The 16,325-nt window shown below is 36.1% G+C and overlaps 1 protein-coding gene across 3 annotated transcripts in view; it reads left to right on the top strand.

Annotated features, from left to right (window-relative positions):
* The window catches only part of LOC120347089 (uncharacterized), a 48,699-nt gene extending 32,827 nt beyond the window's left edge, over window positions 1-15,872 (top strand). For all 3 annotated transcript variants that reach the window (XM_078117587.1, XM_078117586.1, XM_039416931.2), the window contains 15 exons: window positions 7,002-7,184; window positions 7,297-7,454; window positions 7,952-8,047; window positions 8,279-8,393; window positions 10,080-10,223; window positions 10,438-10,572; window positions 10,965-11,113; window positions 11,256-11,445; window positions 12,751-12,860; window positions 12,947-13,083; window positions 13,657-13,901; window positions 14,049-14,182; window positions 14,343-14,490; window positions 15,405-15,542; window positions 15,640-15,872. In XM_078117587.1, coding sequence (XP_077973713.1) covers window positions 7,002-7,184; window positions 7,297-7,454; window positions 7,952-8,047; window positions 8,279-8,393; window positions 10,080-10,223; window positions 10,438-10,572; window positions 10,965-11,113; window positions 11,256-11,445; window positions 12,751-12,860; window positions 12,947-13,083; window positions 13,657-13,901; window positions 14,049-14,182; window positions 14,343-14,490; window positions 15,405-15,542; window positions 15,640-15,789 — 2,232 coding nt within the window. In that variant the 3' untranslated portion in view covers window positions 15,790-15,872. The remainder of the gene's footprint in view (window positions 1-7,001; window positions 7,185-7,296; window positions 7,455-7,951; window positions 8,048-8,278; window positions 8,394-10,079; window positions 10,224-10,437; window positions 10,573-10,964; window positions 11,114-11,255; window positions 11,446-12,750; window positions 12,861-12,946; window positions 13,084-13,656; window positions 13,902-14,048; window positions 14,183-14,342; window positions 14,491-15,404; window positions 15,543-15,639) is intronic.
* The last annotated feature ends 453 nt before the right edge of the window (window positions 15,873-16,325 follow it).

Below are 16,325 nucleotides of genomic sequence, written 5' to 3'. Positions count from 1 at the left end.
TAATGCCATCATCAAACAAATAGAGATTGGCAATCGCTCTGTATTTAGCAAACAACAGCGATAGAAAAGAGAGCATTAGGTGCATCCTATCTTAAAAAAGAGAAATGAGCTTGGTAAGTTTAGATCATTGACTCTTAACAATGCTGCAATGCCTTATAAAACCGTGATTCTCTTTCTTTATAGTACAGTCTAATCATATCTTATCCTGTTTCGTTCATCATCCCATGTCTACTAAACAGTTGTTAAAGCTAAGGAGGTGTATGGAAATCTATGTTTCTTGTGTTATTACTTACCATGCAGGTGAAAGTAAATGCGCTTGGAAAGGACAAGAACAATTGACAGAACAATAGTTAAAATCTCCAACAGTCAGAAAATGGGAGCAAATCGCTTATGAGTATGAAAAATGGTGGAATTTCCCACATTGCATCGGGAGCATAGATGGGAACCACATCCAAATTCAGGCTCCCTTTATTACAATTAAGCACACCTTCAACATTGTGCTAATAGCTCTGCTGATGCTAATTACAACATTGTTTTGTCGATGTGATAGCTTACGGAAAACAGAGTGATGTAAGTGTTCGTTCCCACTCTTCTCTCAGTAAGCTACTAAATGAAGGAGCCCCGAATTCGCCTGGTGAGACAACGCTTGCTAAAACTTCGAAAAAGGCTCCTTATGTGATAATGGGGGATGGAGTTTTCCCACTATAGGAGCATCTCAAGAGATCTTATGGTGAGCCTGGTGGAAAAAATTTGCCAATTGATCAAAAAGTTTTCAACTGCAGGCTATCCAGGAAAAGACGTGTAGTAGAAAATGCATATGGTATAATGAGTGCAAAGTGGAGGCCAATGGGTGTGTCACCACAAAACGCTGAGCTGGTTGTGAAGACAGCATGCTGTTTGTATAATTTTGTAAGACGCCATACATTGACAGATGTGAGTGAAATGAATAGTGAAGATCTAGAAGGAAACATAACGAGAGGAAGTTGCCGTGTACATGAGGACAATAGTTTTTTGTCCCTGCAAAGGCAAGGTCGCAGAAATAGTGTAGCGGCAGCTGCAGTTCGTGACAGCTTCAAGAATTATTTCATGGTTGATAGAGCTTGCCCTTGGCAACTTCAAAGAGTCAGAATGACATGAAAAATAAGTTATTTTTGTCTAATTCAGGGGTTATCATTGAAAGCACATATTACAGAATGAATGAGAAGTTTTTTACATTTGACACTCTACACTTAAATATTTTGAGCTTTAAGCGACTTGGAAAAAAATTAAAATTCTTAATAGTTCAATGGAACTTCATTGAGAAAAAACCAATAACACATACCGGTATACGAAATAATATGATAAATGATCTTCATTCTGTGATAAGTGACATAATGCAATTTACAATGTTTGACAATGAACTTACTTGATTTGTGCTAAATGGAAGAAAATAACTAGAGCAGCAAGACGAAAATCATGCAATTACTCCACAGTGATGAAATCAGGAATGGCAAAAATAATATACTGTACATACAAACATACGGATACATAAATGGTATTTCTAAAGCTTGCTCAAATCATTGAGAAGTCAATTTAATTTAGTAATACAGAGTAATTGAGATAAACATCGTTTTCATTGATTTTATCTGGTAAGTTAAATCATTTCCCGAATTCAGCATCATGAAGTAATTGCATGATATTCCTATTTGTTGAAGACAAACGCTCATACCTTGCATTCTATCTCTTAAAACTGCATGTATATTTTTACTCTATGAACTATGAGTTATAGCAATATTTGATATTCGGTAGTTCTTGTATAACCTATTATTCTATCTGCAGTCTATGTCTTTAAGTGCCTATACCTTTGAACATTGTTATTTTTAGCCGGCCAAAGTTATTGTAATATTTTATATATTTCATGTCAAATCTTTTACTCTACCTTGTTTTCTATCTATAACTGCTTTCATTCATTATTGTTGTAAATCATAGCTGACAAAGTTATAGTATTATTGGTTAAATTCCACGCCCAAGGCTATTATTTATTTTTAATGCTTGTTTATACTTGAGATCTTATACTCTATATCACTGGTTTGCTTTCCTGTGGGGGTTATGTAGTGAATACTTGGGTTTAATTTTATATAATAAGTCTGATTGTCTGACATTGCAGAATAAAAATTAATCAAATACTTTCTGTCGATATTCAACATAACGAATTGTAATAAGGATGATGATTTATAATAATTATCTCTGCACATGATCTTGCATATACTGAAATAGTCTTTTTTATTCAATTTCATTCTTTTTGTAATTAAGTAGGTCACAACCTATTTAATTTATTAAAAATATTCGATGTTCAAACTAGCTTTCTATTTTAAACTTGGTAAGTTTGAAGTTCAATGTTCTTCAATGATTAATTGTATATCTGACTTTCATTTTCCCCGCTAGTATTTGTAATGTGTGACTACATTATCTTGTTTAACGTTACCTTCATTTTCTCTGCAATCGGTTCGCTGTTTGGTTTATAATCGGATCTAACTGTTCTAAAGCATAGCCCTGAGGACTAAATTCAAATATTGAAACGAAATAAATAAGATCTCAGTTGATATCATGAAATGTGCTGAAACCTTACCAACAGGTTAGTTTAAATTAATGGTGGACTCCTAGTTCCATTTTGTCACCGATAAAAGATATTTATCACGAATACCATACTAAAAAGAAACGTGACTAACGTCACTGCTTGTGTAACACGATTAACCATCGGTAATCAACTCTTTTACAGAGTAGTCTAACATGTGTTCTTTGAGATCTTCCTGGGCGGGAAAAACGTCTCGAAAGAAATCACCACGTTGCATCATCCACCTTATTCGCTGGACTCAGCGATTTCTTTCTTTTTCCAAAGCCGAAAGGGATTCTCAACGGGACACGCTTCCAAGGAGTCGAGGATATCAAGACCAGCATGACGAGACACTTCAACACCATCACAAAAGAAGAATTTTTACAGCGCTTCAAAACGTGGTAAAAAGAATGGAAAAGTGCATCAAAGCCAATGGGGAATATTTCGAAGGGGACAAATAAGATGACTTAAGACTTGTATGTGTTGGACAATGTGGACTTTGTACGATATGCATCTTAATAAACTTCTAAATTCAATAGTCCCGTTTTTTTTAGCCGCACCTCGTATATAAGAACATATCTATATAACCACTAGACTTTATCAACTAGTAGTGAGATGAACGAAACACAATAGTATATGGTTAGATCATATTATAAAAAATGCAATATTAGTTGTTTAGGGCACGGTTAGGAATCAATGATCTTATCTTACCAAGCTTATTTCTCCTTTTACAGATAGGATGCACCCAATACTCTTCTCTCTTTTCACTCGTTGTTCTTTGCTAAATACAAAGCAATTGCCAATCTATTTTTATTTATTAATAAGTGGGCGACATTTTTCTTTATAAATATGTGACGTGCGACCAGAAGCGCTGCCGCGGTGCGTCGCATCCAGTTTAAGCACACCTTTATTCTGTATACCGGTACCAAGGGTGGGTAACCTTTTCTGTACATTGGGCCAGCTACGAACCATGTTATTTTGATTTCCAGAATAAATGAGATTTGTTTTGCTGCACAAATGCTGTGTTCATATTACTCTATGATTGGGGTCAGGCCTGTTCTCTGACTGTATTATCCATCACTAGTCAAGAAAAATTTATTTACAAGCAGGTGCAGGTGGTCCCTGAAACCACATATTTAAACAAAAACTAGCAGATCCTTCAGTTCAATATATATTAAAACACCAAGATCACAAGTATATGACTCTGAGCAGTGGCGGCGCGTCAATAGGGCCAACCGGGGCAATGCCCCGGTTGTTTTTTCGGTATAATAAAAAATATTCGAAAAATACCTCAATATCGGTTGCACAGACTGTCTACGCTAGCCATATTCTCCCGACATGGTTCATTTTTCGCTCGCAAAGCCTTTGCCGAACGTCGACAGGGCGACGCCGATTTTGCCCCGGTTGCTCATTGTATATCGTAGTCTCTCTTTTATCTTCCACTCGCCGCGTTTGTTTTCTGTTTCTTTTACTAAATCATCGGGGCTAGCCCCGAAATTATGACGACACAATGCCGACGTTTCTTACAACAGCGTGCTGACATATTCACGCATTCCTTCTCGTTCGTTGGTTGCTTGAAGAGTTGATAGTTTCCTCGCCTTCGTTTTTGTCGCTTGTTTCGCTATTTGAATCAGTTAGAGACCTTAAGTCCATTTGCTTTCGATTTTCCACATTCCTTTTGAGCTCCTCACTTCTTTCCGGCTTCGCATTTCTTAGCCTTAGACCTCATAATGAATAAGGTTGATGCACTACTTCGCACTCCGTTTTTGCAGCTGCCGCTGGAACAAAAATTAGAGGTACAACGTCTTGGGCCTTATCAACCAAAAAATTGTTCACTGGAACAATCCCATGACGGAGGAAAGCGTTGGCGTACATTCTGCGCAGAAACTTGGTATAAAAAACACGAATGATTGTGTTACAGCGAGGACAAAAATGCACTTTTTTGTTTTTATTGCCTACTTTTTGCTACCGCCCGTGACTCACGTTGGTGTAAATTTGGTTTTAGAGATCTTAAACATCTTTCCGAGCGTGCCAGGGATCATCAATCTTCTATGGAGCATCTGGACAATGCTGTAAAATACCAAACATTCGGAAATGTTAATATTGCAGCACAGTTGGATGAAGGACGCGCGGTTTCTATTCGTCGGCACAACCAAAACGTCGAGAAAAACGGCCATGTTCTCGGTCGATTGATAGATGTTCTGAAGTTCATTGGTTGTCACGAGCTGTCCCTCCGTGGGCACGATGAACGGGCTGGCTCTTCTAATAGAGGGTTATTTTTGGATATGATGGAATACACCGCATCCCTAGATACAGTATTGAGAGATCATCTTGATGCCGCAACTGTTTCGAAAGGGACATCTAAGGATATCCAAAATGATTTGCTCGACTCAATGTATAAAATTTATTTACAACATTTGGCTCTGGAAATTGAGAATTGCCAGTTCCTTTCGATTCAGTCTGACGAGACAACTGACATCACGTGCGCTTCCCAACTGGCTGTGATTTTTCGGTTTGTGAAAGATGGTAAACCTACCGAGAGATTTCACAGCTTTGTACCAATCGTTGATAGCACGGCTTGCGGGATATCGGATGTACTGAAAGAAGTGTTACAGCCTTACAACGCAAAGTCAAAATTGATAGCTCAAACTTATGACAGCGCGGCAGTCATGAGTGGGTCGAAACATGGTGTTCAAGTTTATATAAAAGTAGATTTTCCTCATGCGCATTTTTTACATTGTTATGCACACCAATTTAACCTTGTTATTAAAAATGTGTCTTGATACCCCTCTTGTCCGTATATTTTTTGCAAATGTTTCGGGGTTTTCTTCATTTTTTTCCGTTTCGCCGAAGCGCTCTGACCTCCTTCGCCAGATATGTAGCCGCCGTCTCCCAGCTTGTGCACCAACACGTTGGAACTTCCAATCACGCGTGGTGCAGGGCGTGTCCGAAATTAGGTCTGAGCTCATTGAGTGTTTCAATGGCATTCAGAGCTCTCCGGTTTGGGACGAACGCTCTGTGAGGGAGGCGGCAGGTCTAAAGCGTCTGCTAGAAGATGGTGAGTTTTCATTTTTTCTCGCTTTTTTCTCCACAATATTCTATCACGTGGATGTATTATACGGCGCATTGCAGTCAAGGCTAATGGATGGAGCGTCTGTGCAGTCGTGTATTTCAGCCTTCTGCGATGCTGTATCTCATATCCGGGAAACAATAAAATACGACGACACATGAAGTGCTTTTTTACGCCGCGGGCAAACAACGCAGCGTTTGATTTTGTCTGCAAAGGAATGCTGTGACATTCTGGTGAATCAAATAGGCAATCGTCTGTGCACTGAACACCTTGCCGCGTTCTCTTTGATGAACCACAAAAATTTTTCAAAATTTGCACGCCAATTTCCCATCCATTTGTTAGCTACTGTCTCCAAATTTTACCCCATGATAAACGTGGGTAAATTGGAAAATTAATTGCGATGTATATACACCAATCAAACTTTTTTGAACATCACATCAACTTACGCGCTCTATGGGTTCCTCATAGATAACACTCTAGTAACTACCTTTGCGGCATCTGCAAAATTTCTGGACATCATTTTGACGACGCCTATTTCTTCCGCCGACGCAGAGCGAACATTCAGCACGCTGAAGCGTATTGAAACGTATCTCAGAAACACAATGAAGCAAGATAGATTAAATTCTTTGGCTGTTTTATCCATTCACAGAGACGTTATTTCTGGGATGCATGACTTCAATCAGCGCGTTATTGAGCATTTTGCTTCCAAGAAACCGCGGCGTGTTGCATATATGTTCAAGCAGTAGAAGTCTAGCAGCATATATATCTATGAGTGAGCGACGTATGTCCTTATCTTTGCATTAGCTTTCCTTTCTTCATAGTAACGTTTTAAACCTTATTTTAGGTTTTGTCTGCTTTCCCGAAGTTTCTGTTAATATGTCATTGTATTTATCTGGGTAAATATTGCCTTTCCTTTTGAAAGAGGTTTCAAAATAGACTATGTCTATATTTATTAATCCCTTGACTTGGACCGGTTTTAAAGACACTTTCTTATCGTTAAAAATTGTCGCTTTTGCCGATTGGTTGTTACCGATGGAATGGTTTTTATACTCATAAAATGATGGGAGAACTTACAGCGCTCATCCTGTCCCCGTAGATGGGGGTGACTTGGTCCCGCAGTAGCTTGCCCCGGTTGTCAAAATGACCACGCGCCGCCACTGACTCTGAGTTTTTGATGAATTGGATATTTATAGCGTTTGTTCTGCTATGTTTAACTGCTTTATACTAAACCAATAACCACTGCATCATGTATTCTGATAAATCTGCGCATATCCGTTTGTGAGCTTAATAAAGAGACTTGGTGGAGTGTTAAATGTTATTTATCTTTGCCCTTTTAAGATTGAGAAGTTATTTTGCTCTATTCTGATGTACTTGGGAATCATTTACTATGCTCTTATATTGGGAGATATAGCTGCCACCATTCAGATGGACGATACAACTAGAGCTGTTTTCAAGAAGCGAATGATGGACATTAGAAACTTTTTTAAGTTGAATCATGTTTCAAAAGAAACAACAAACCAGGTTCGAAATGGAATATGTATTCAATATTTTAGTCATCTGAAAATTCCATCCTAATTTTTTGTCTGCAACTTGTTTTAGATATTACCGGTATTCAATTCTAGTTTTACTTCAGGTTATTGACTTCTACTCATACCTTTGGGAAAGAACAGGAGGTATTACCCCAAATGATTTATTCAGAGGCCTTCCTCCAAACATCAGAGCCAGCCTCTACCATTGTATGTATGATGAAATGATTCGAGAATCTTTCCAGACTTCCGACGCTATTGCAAAGTAAGAAAGTAGTATTTAGGATTTAACTAAAATAAACTTTAATCATTTCACTCAATAAAATTTTGATTTTTAAGCATATCGATCACTTGTTTATGACATTGTTGTTAGTTTACCATGTTTAGTTCGCATATATCTAATATATACTACTGCGAATGTAATTTCGCCTTTGTTTCATTTATTCTACATTTCTGGCTTCATTTTTTGAATATAACTTTTTTACACTTTACACAGCTCATCAAATAATAAAACTTATTGTTAATTAAATGAACAGTGTAGTTTGTACGGATATTTGGATCTGGGAAATATGTGTATGGCTTCGCAGATAACTCAATAAAGTCACTCATTTTCAAGATTTATAATACGGTGTTGTTAATTTTTTCTAGAACTTGGCAATCTTTACATTGAGTTTAGTCGTTGCGCTGGGTCTAGTTGGGCTCATAGTATTCGACCTTTTCTTGACTATACAAATATTAAACAACTTCTCTTTCAATAAATAGCTCAAATATATCGGAAAAGGATATCAATCGATTTTTCAATCTTCTATCTATGTACGTTCATCCACAAATCTTTCTGGCGAAAACTATCATATTCAGGTGCTGTATTGTTTCTATGTTGTAGAAAGAAAAGTTCAATGCTTGTAGAAACATGTTTTGTGAAAGATTATCCATGTGCTATGAGATTTGGTAATTCAGTTCTTCAATCGAGAAAAATGCATTAGATAAAAATTATGCTCAATTTTTCATCATTATGGTAAATTTGTAAACAAAACATTTGAGATTATGTTGTGCAATATCCATATCTTCAGTTATCTTTTCCATTCTCAGTCGGAATAGTGTTGGGGAAGATATGTATTTTCTTCAGCGAGGTAATGTTGCCATACTTGAAGAAGATGATGAAACAGTGAAACGTGTGCTTGGACCAGGACAATATTTTGGAGAGGTGAGAATTTGATACTTAACACATTCTGATAATTTTGTAGACACATAATATTATTTATTACGTAAACATCTTATGACTATAAATCTTATGATGAATAGCCTGGGATTATATCACTCATGATCATCTGTGTGTGGTATAATTGTCAATTTTTCAAGTTTCCAAAATTTAAGGTTGTATTTTATAACAGCCTAGGCCTAGGTCAGGGTGGTCCAAGGTTGCTGGCCTCGGGGGCCACATTATTATTTTTGTATTGTTCGCAGGCCACAATAGTGCCAAGAGAAGGTAAACGGTGCAACACAAAACAAACATTTTTATTGTCCAACACACATTGATCATTATTTGTGTTTATCAAGCTAAAACATGCGAAAACCACCAAAAAACTTACTAAAACCTGCAAAAATCTTACTATATCTACATTTAGTGTAAGATTTCAAACTCTTTTTAACGAAGAAAGCGCCATAAAGAGAAAATGCTGTTTTAGATTGTCACCGACACAACTTGAAGAGAAAATTCTGTTTTAGATTGTCACTGACACAACTTGCAGACATACCAAGCAAGCATTGTGGTATTCCCCTGCCGCCATATCCAGTCAAAGATCTGTTTGAATTGGTCAGCTTCCCTTTTAAACTAATGTCCACAAAATAGCTTACAAATAACTGCAGATTGATTGATTACCGAATTTTACCAAATTTGAGATACAGGAGGGTAATTACTAAATTTTCTGACATCTAGGCAGCATTTTTTGTGATACTGTTCAACCTGGTTGCAAAAAAACACCGGCAGGAATTATATTGTTTGGCCATAACATTAATATTTAGTTATTAGGCATAGCCTAGGTGAATCCTCATTCAATTTTTAGTTTTCTATAAAGCTTATTTTGTTAGAATATATTCCCGACCAAAAAGATTGGAAGCCAGTTAACAATTTAGACTAGCAAAGCACATTATTCAAGTTCGCGGCCTCAGCTAGCCACAACACGAGCCAATTCAGTGACATTAGTGACGTAACAATATGTCAGAGGATTTTTCTAGTTTTTCCTATGACGAAACAACGTCGAATGCGACTTTTTGTTTAGCCTGCGAGCTTGGGTTTGGACCACCCTGGCCTAGGTATTGTGGTCACTAAATTATTCTAATCCATGTGGACGGTTGTCGCGGCGGTGTGGCTCAACGGGCTAAGCGTTAGGAATACGTCGCCACCGCACCTCTAATTACTCTGCGTGTGTTCGCAGGTTCGAATCCCATGCAGGGATGGTTATGTGCGAGAGGATTGCTGGACTCCTCGCCGTCGTTGGGTGGTTCGCGTAACCGCTGGTCGGTTACGGCTTCCTCCACCACCAAGTCCATGCTTCCGAAAACAAACAATACAGTAAAAACTAATCCCATACCCGACTTGGAATGGTAACCGGACGAGAGGCCGTGGTTCGCCATATGGATAAGCCGTCTTATCGCCTTTCCTCACCCCCGGGATAAATATGTAAATCCTATCTTATCCTATCCTTATGCTATCAAGAAGTGGTGTGCTTTTATATATGCATATTTTCACTAGGAAGGATTTTCACAAAGGCACAATTTGAGAAGAATGGAATTTCTATTAACTTTCTCTTGAGAATATTTAGATATATTCTATATTGATGAAAAACTAATTTGTTGTATTTGTTGAAACCCTACATTAATTTTTTCCCAGATTGCTTTATTCTCTTCAATTCCTCGTACTGCAACAGTTGTTGCTATGACTAATTGTGATTTGAGTGTTATCAACAAACAAGATTTGAGTAATATTCTTGATAGATACCCTCAATTCAGGGAAATCATGACCACCATTGCCCTGGTGAGTATAATGGTATTGTTTAACTTCTGTGGGTACAATTTAATACAACATGAATACTTATTCAAACTAAATGAGTATCTCGAAAACTGGAAAGTGACATTAGGTTTGTTTCATGCATATGTTTTTGGTATTATTGATGATCATACACTTTCCAAAATTCTGTTTGTTATTCTGCACTATTTTATGGCTTTATCACAAATGTTTCAATCTTAAGGATCGTAGACTCAAAGGAACAACCTCAACTAGCTATGTCAGACGCAAGAGCATCACTGACCAATTCTCCAATGCGAATGTTTATGATGAAAAGGGTAACAGGAATGATGGTCAAGATAAGTTCTTCTTTTCTAAGGTTAAATGACCTAATTTTTTTAATCAAATACAGAGCTTTGTTGGTTATTAAATGTATCTTGTTTTAGTGTGGCAAGATGAATAAAGTAATGAGAATCAATAGCAGAAAGATTCATTAATTTCCTTTTGGAATTAGGATGTCATTTCCATTTCAATACTTTTGAAGGTTGAAATTATGTACGTCTCTATTCTAAATGCTAGTTATGCAAATTGGAGAACATAAAAAATTGAAGCAATGAAGTGGTCAAGAAAAGTGCAAAGTGAAGCAACAGAATTGTGTCCTCATAAACCTAAAATATCACTATTTTTGGCTTGAAATAATTTTTATTACCGGTATGTAATTAAATTTCAATATAAAACTGCAATTTTTCAACAAAATACATTTTGCTACAGATAATAGATCGTAACTCAACATTTGCACAAATATGGGATCATGGCACAGTTATCTTGGCTTTCCTTTCATCATCATTGGCTGTCTATCAAGCATGCTTCCTTACCCATAATTCTGGAATTGATACTTTTGTATTTCTTATGGATGTGTGGTAAGTTTATTTGGATATTTAGACTCATTAGTCATCTAAAAAATATTTTTATGATCATTTGGGATCTTCGTGCACCGATTTGTTATTTTAATCTTGAAAGCTTTTGTCTCAATTTCCTTAATCCAGTCTTCATTTTTCACAGGTTTGCAATTGACATGGTGATATGTTTCCACACAAGTTACTTTGACAAAATGGGAGACATTGTTGAAACCTTGGAAAAGATTCATGCACATTATGGGAAGGATTGGAGGAGATTTTTTATTGATTGTGTTACAAACTTTCCTTTTGAAGTTTTCGTCCATTTTGTTCCAATGGGTGGAACAATGAGTGAGGTCAGTGGGAATCTTTATTAAACACTTTTGTCATGTCTCCTGAATTTTGTCTTGCATCCTGTTAAAATTAGAGCTGTACCGATACCACTTTTGTCGCAGATACCGATCCGATACCAGCTAAAAACGCCGATACCGATACACCGATACTACAAAAAATGCCGATATTCCGATATTGATTCTATGTAATTATTACTTAATTAGGTGTGCTGTGTAGGGCAGAAGCTTTAAAACAATGGTCTTTGAGCGTTGTTCATAGTACACATTATTTCAGATCGAAAAAGAGATATATCACATAATATGAAATTGATGTTTGGTATCCAGATGCTGATTAAGATGCATTGTACAGTGACGCTAGTAATCTAGGTGTTCAATTAGAAAACTCATAAGCCGGGATGTCCGATTCGAAGTTAATGTTAATATCGCGACCTTCAAATATCGTTATTCGTGTTTAAAAGAATATCGAATATCGCCCACACATTCTAACGTCCGCCGTCCTACATTCAAATTAAAAGCATTTTACAAATATTTTATTTTGTGGTTATCATAATCGTCGCCGCAATAAATCAAAGCCAACATGAAAGAATATCAATCAGCACCGACAAAAAGAAGGCCTACCTACAACTGTCGAAGATGTCTTTTTACTTTTACTATTTTATAATATTTTACAATTGCTATCATATATTTTGAGACAGTCTAGGGCTCTAGGAAGTCATTTCAATATATCTATAAAGAAATTGTGTAGTTAAACAAAATTAAAATTAATACCTGTGTAGAGGGATAATTGTGTCGGAATTTAGTTCATCGATGTCGACGGACTAAATGACACTCGTACTTGACGACTAACAGTCAGAATTTATAGCTGTGCCCAAAGTGCATGTGGCGTTAACAAGGACTCCGATTCCGCTGTATATGATTTAAAACTGGGCGCCTAGTTGCTTTTTGTTATGTGCTGTGTTGATATATTTCTTCATAATTACTATGTAATATTAAAAATGTCAATATAAAAATTTGACAGCGAAAACAGCTAAATTAGTTGAGCTAGTTTGGCTGATAAATAGCTAAAAACAGGTGAATCCTATTCCCTCGCAGGGGTGGGGACATGTATGGCTCATAGCTCACGATCTCTCTAAATTAAAAAGTAGTATTTCAACTCATCTTTTAAAACATTCTGGACCATATCAAAAAAGTAAATATATCGGCCCTAATCCGATACATGGCCGATACAGAAAAAATGGCCAATATTGCCGATACCGATACATCGGTACATCTCTAGTTAAAATGTTACAACAATTTTATATATCTCAGACCTACGCAAGAAAGTTGGCGATTTTGTCTTATCTACGATTGAATAGAGTTCTTAGGATGAGGAAATTTTTTGCTATATTGGCTACGTGGGAGCGGGATTTGCAAAAAGAGTATTTTCATTTATATCTTCATTGTGTTTTTCTTTGCAATAGTCAGCAGACAATAAATATTAATATTGAAATTTAATCTTTTTAAGCACATTATTAGTCAGAATGTACAAACTTGTTCTTGTGCTTTTCTATATCATCAATCTCTTTTCTTCTGTCTTCTACTTTGTTGCTTGTCCTGGCGGAAGTTGTGTGGAATTGAGCTGGACTACAATGCCTTTGACTGGTAAGTCCTAACCAGGGATGTAAGTTCCGAATATATATATTATTTTTTTTTTTGAATTTTCGAATCAGAATGTTACGATTTGAATCTTTTCAAATCTGGTTCTATTCAGTATACCATACCCGAAAGAATAAATAAATTTAGTACAAAACACATTGAATGGATCAACTACCTAATATGTTACCAATGCGTCACACATTCGCCTCATGTTATCTAAATATTTAGAGTTTTTAATACGATCAAGTCTTTTTTTTTAATTTGCTTCGAACCGATTCAAATTGAAGTTGATTTAAATCACTTTGATTCGAAATCCTGAAACTTACATTCATAGGCTTAACCTTTCTCTAGATTTCATCAATTTAATAGATAAAATCAATAAGAGTCATTTATTATTAGTGTCAATTGCATATAAATTGCTTAAATTAAATTTGCATTGCATAAATTAAACAATGAATATCCTTGTTAACTGTATAACATATTGTAAGTACCAAACTTTTCTATTCTACTATTTTACAGCTGACCCATGTTTTGCTTACGGTTACTGAATATTCAATTTGTTTCTATTTTTTTCAATAGACTATAAAAATAAAGGCGTTAGAGGTGAAGAGCTGTTACCATGGGTGGATGGATGCTATTGGACTGTCGCTACGATGACATCAACTGGTTATGGAGACATCAGGCCTAGAAGTGTCACTGAAATTTCATTTGCAATGTGTGTTATGGTTGCTGGGAAAGTACTGATTGGTTACATATTGAGTATGCTTGCTGCTACTTTAGCCAATGACGATGCAAGAAAAGTATGGTATGAGGAACAAGTCAATGTGAGTTCTGAGATCTCAAAAAGATATCTTTTGTTGCCTCACTGTCATATTATTGGTAATAAAATATGGGAAATTTGAATTACCATTTTTATTTTCTTCCATCTAATTTCAATCAAATTAAACTGCCTTAATCCATGTTGTTCACAGGCCGTTAAAACATATATGACGGACATGAAATTTGATAAAACTATATTCGATCATATTGAACAATATTATGATTATATCTGGATGAAAAACCAAGGAGCAAAATTTTCTGAACTTTTCAACGATTTGTGCTACAGGTTTGATCTTGATGAATTCGTAAATTAATGCAATGCACGTAGCATATCATATGCCATAGAAGTACTTTAGCAGTATTTTTATTTTGATGATATTGAATTTTTATTCTATACAAGATTTCGACTACTGCATTTCTAGCAATAATTTTTATGTTTAAAACAGCCTGAAAGCAGACATCATGTATCAATTAGTTGGAAGTGATGTAGAACGGAATGAATTGTTCAATGGATGTTCGATAAATTTCATTCGCCATGTTTGTTCGTTGATGCGATCTGTCTCGTACATGCCAAGCGACTATATTTGCCTTCAGGTATATATGTTTTTATTGTATAGCGAGTACATTTATGGTGTTTTCTATATTAAGCAGTGGTTAAGTTTGGATAATGAGTGGCATGTTAAATTGAAGGTTGCATGTTCGCTTTTTTGTGAGAACAATCAGGTAAAGCATGCTGTTGTGAAAGGATTATTGACTATAATCCCATCACAGTTTTACTATTATGGTCTGGTAAACAGTAATTATATATCTGTGATTTTTATCATTATGATTCTTTCAACTTGGGTTGAATGATAGGATATAGTACAAGTAACAGTAATGAAATAACAAATGAGATAAAATCAAATTGCTAACTCTAGCAAAATATTATTACTTATCGATCTTAAGATCGGTAAGTATGTTGATAGGTATTTGTCTGTCTGTTTGTTTGTCTGTTAGATGAACGCGATATCTCAAGAAGGCGAGGTTGAATCTGCTCCAAATTTTGTATGTGCATTCATCATATCTCGGACCAGAAGCCTATCGATTTTGGATGAATTATGTCGTTTAATTAGCGAGTTATTAATTAATTAGTGATGGGACACGCGGTGTCACTATAGAGTCATGACTCGAAACCGCAGTTTCGATCGATAAGTCTTCAGTCTTTTTTTTAATTTTTAGAGAATGTTATGTTTTTAAGATTTTATAGTTATATATTTATAAGAAACCAATCAACTGTGATTGCACATGTTGCTGATTAATTAATTTGCAGTCAAAATACCTTGCCATGAAATTCTCATGATTAGATTGCCGGCGATGTATTTTTTCTTTCGATGAAATTACCAGAACTCTGTTATTGGAAGAGGGGGGTGGCTGCATCCATGTAAAAACAATGAAGTGCAGTTCATATAGTCCAAATATACTTTACAGTATTTATGAAATAAGCAATATTTTACTATTTTTATTCACAGGATGATGTTCGAAGCGACATGTTTGTTATACATCGTGGAGTGGCCGAAATATTCAAACAAGATGAGAAAGGCAAAAACATTCCCATACGATTAATGATGGACGGAGAAACTTTCTTATCGGAATGTGCGCTTAGAGCAGTAAGTTATAGATTGATCCTGGTGGTTTCAATGATTTTATGTCGAGTTTAACGTCCAAGTCTTTTCGTTAACAGTCGATCAATATTTTGTTTTACAGACTCGTCTTTCATTCTCTGTACGAGCTAGAACATATGTTGATGTGTATACACTTAGCAAAGATGATTTGAAAACCTGCATTGAGAGTTATCCCTTTGATGGGGATATTTTGCGACAAAATGCAGCAAGCTTGCATCCAACATTAGCATAATATATATTTGCCATGATTAGTTTTACTGTATATTTAAAACACCATTTGTGTTTGTTAGTTCTAATACAAAAACAAGAAATTAATTTCTAGCTTACCATTTTGTCACCCTAGGCCTAGTACCTTTGGTATCGAAATGTTAGGAGGGTGTTCACCCCTATAGGGGGGGTTAGGGAAATAACGGATGGGTGGCATCGTATATTAAATCTAGGAGTGATATGCGGATAAGAATGTCCGTAAGGCGTGCGATTGCGTTTTGTTATATTCGCCGATCGAATTCAGGGCGAGCTGCAACGTTAGGCCTGAACAACTTTTCATCGGTATTTTTCAAGCTTCATTTATTACCCCCTGTAAGCTTATTTTTGTTACGCATTATCGAGTACATAAAACCGAAACACCATTAGGAGGCCCGCGACTAGAGTTGCTATATCGGCACCAGATCTGAATCCCGAGCTCAAGATTTGCAACATATTAGATTAATAGAATTAAGAAACCCACACAAATGATATAAGCAGTCCTGTTTATTTCCTAGAAAACTA

This window comes from Styela clava, chromosome 11 (assembly GCF_964204865.1).
Source record: "Styela clava chromosome 11, kaStyClav1.hap1.2, whole genome shotgun sequence".
NCBI lineage: Eukaryota > Metazoa > Chordata > Ascidiacea > Stolidobranchia > Styelidae > Styela > Styela clava.
Note: the sequence above shows the minus strand (reverse complement) of the source record. Positions and strands in the feature narration are given on the sequence as shown.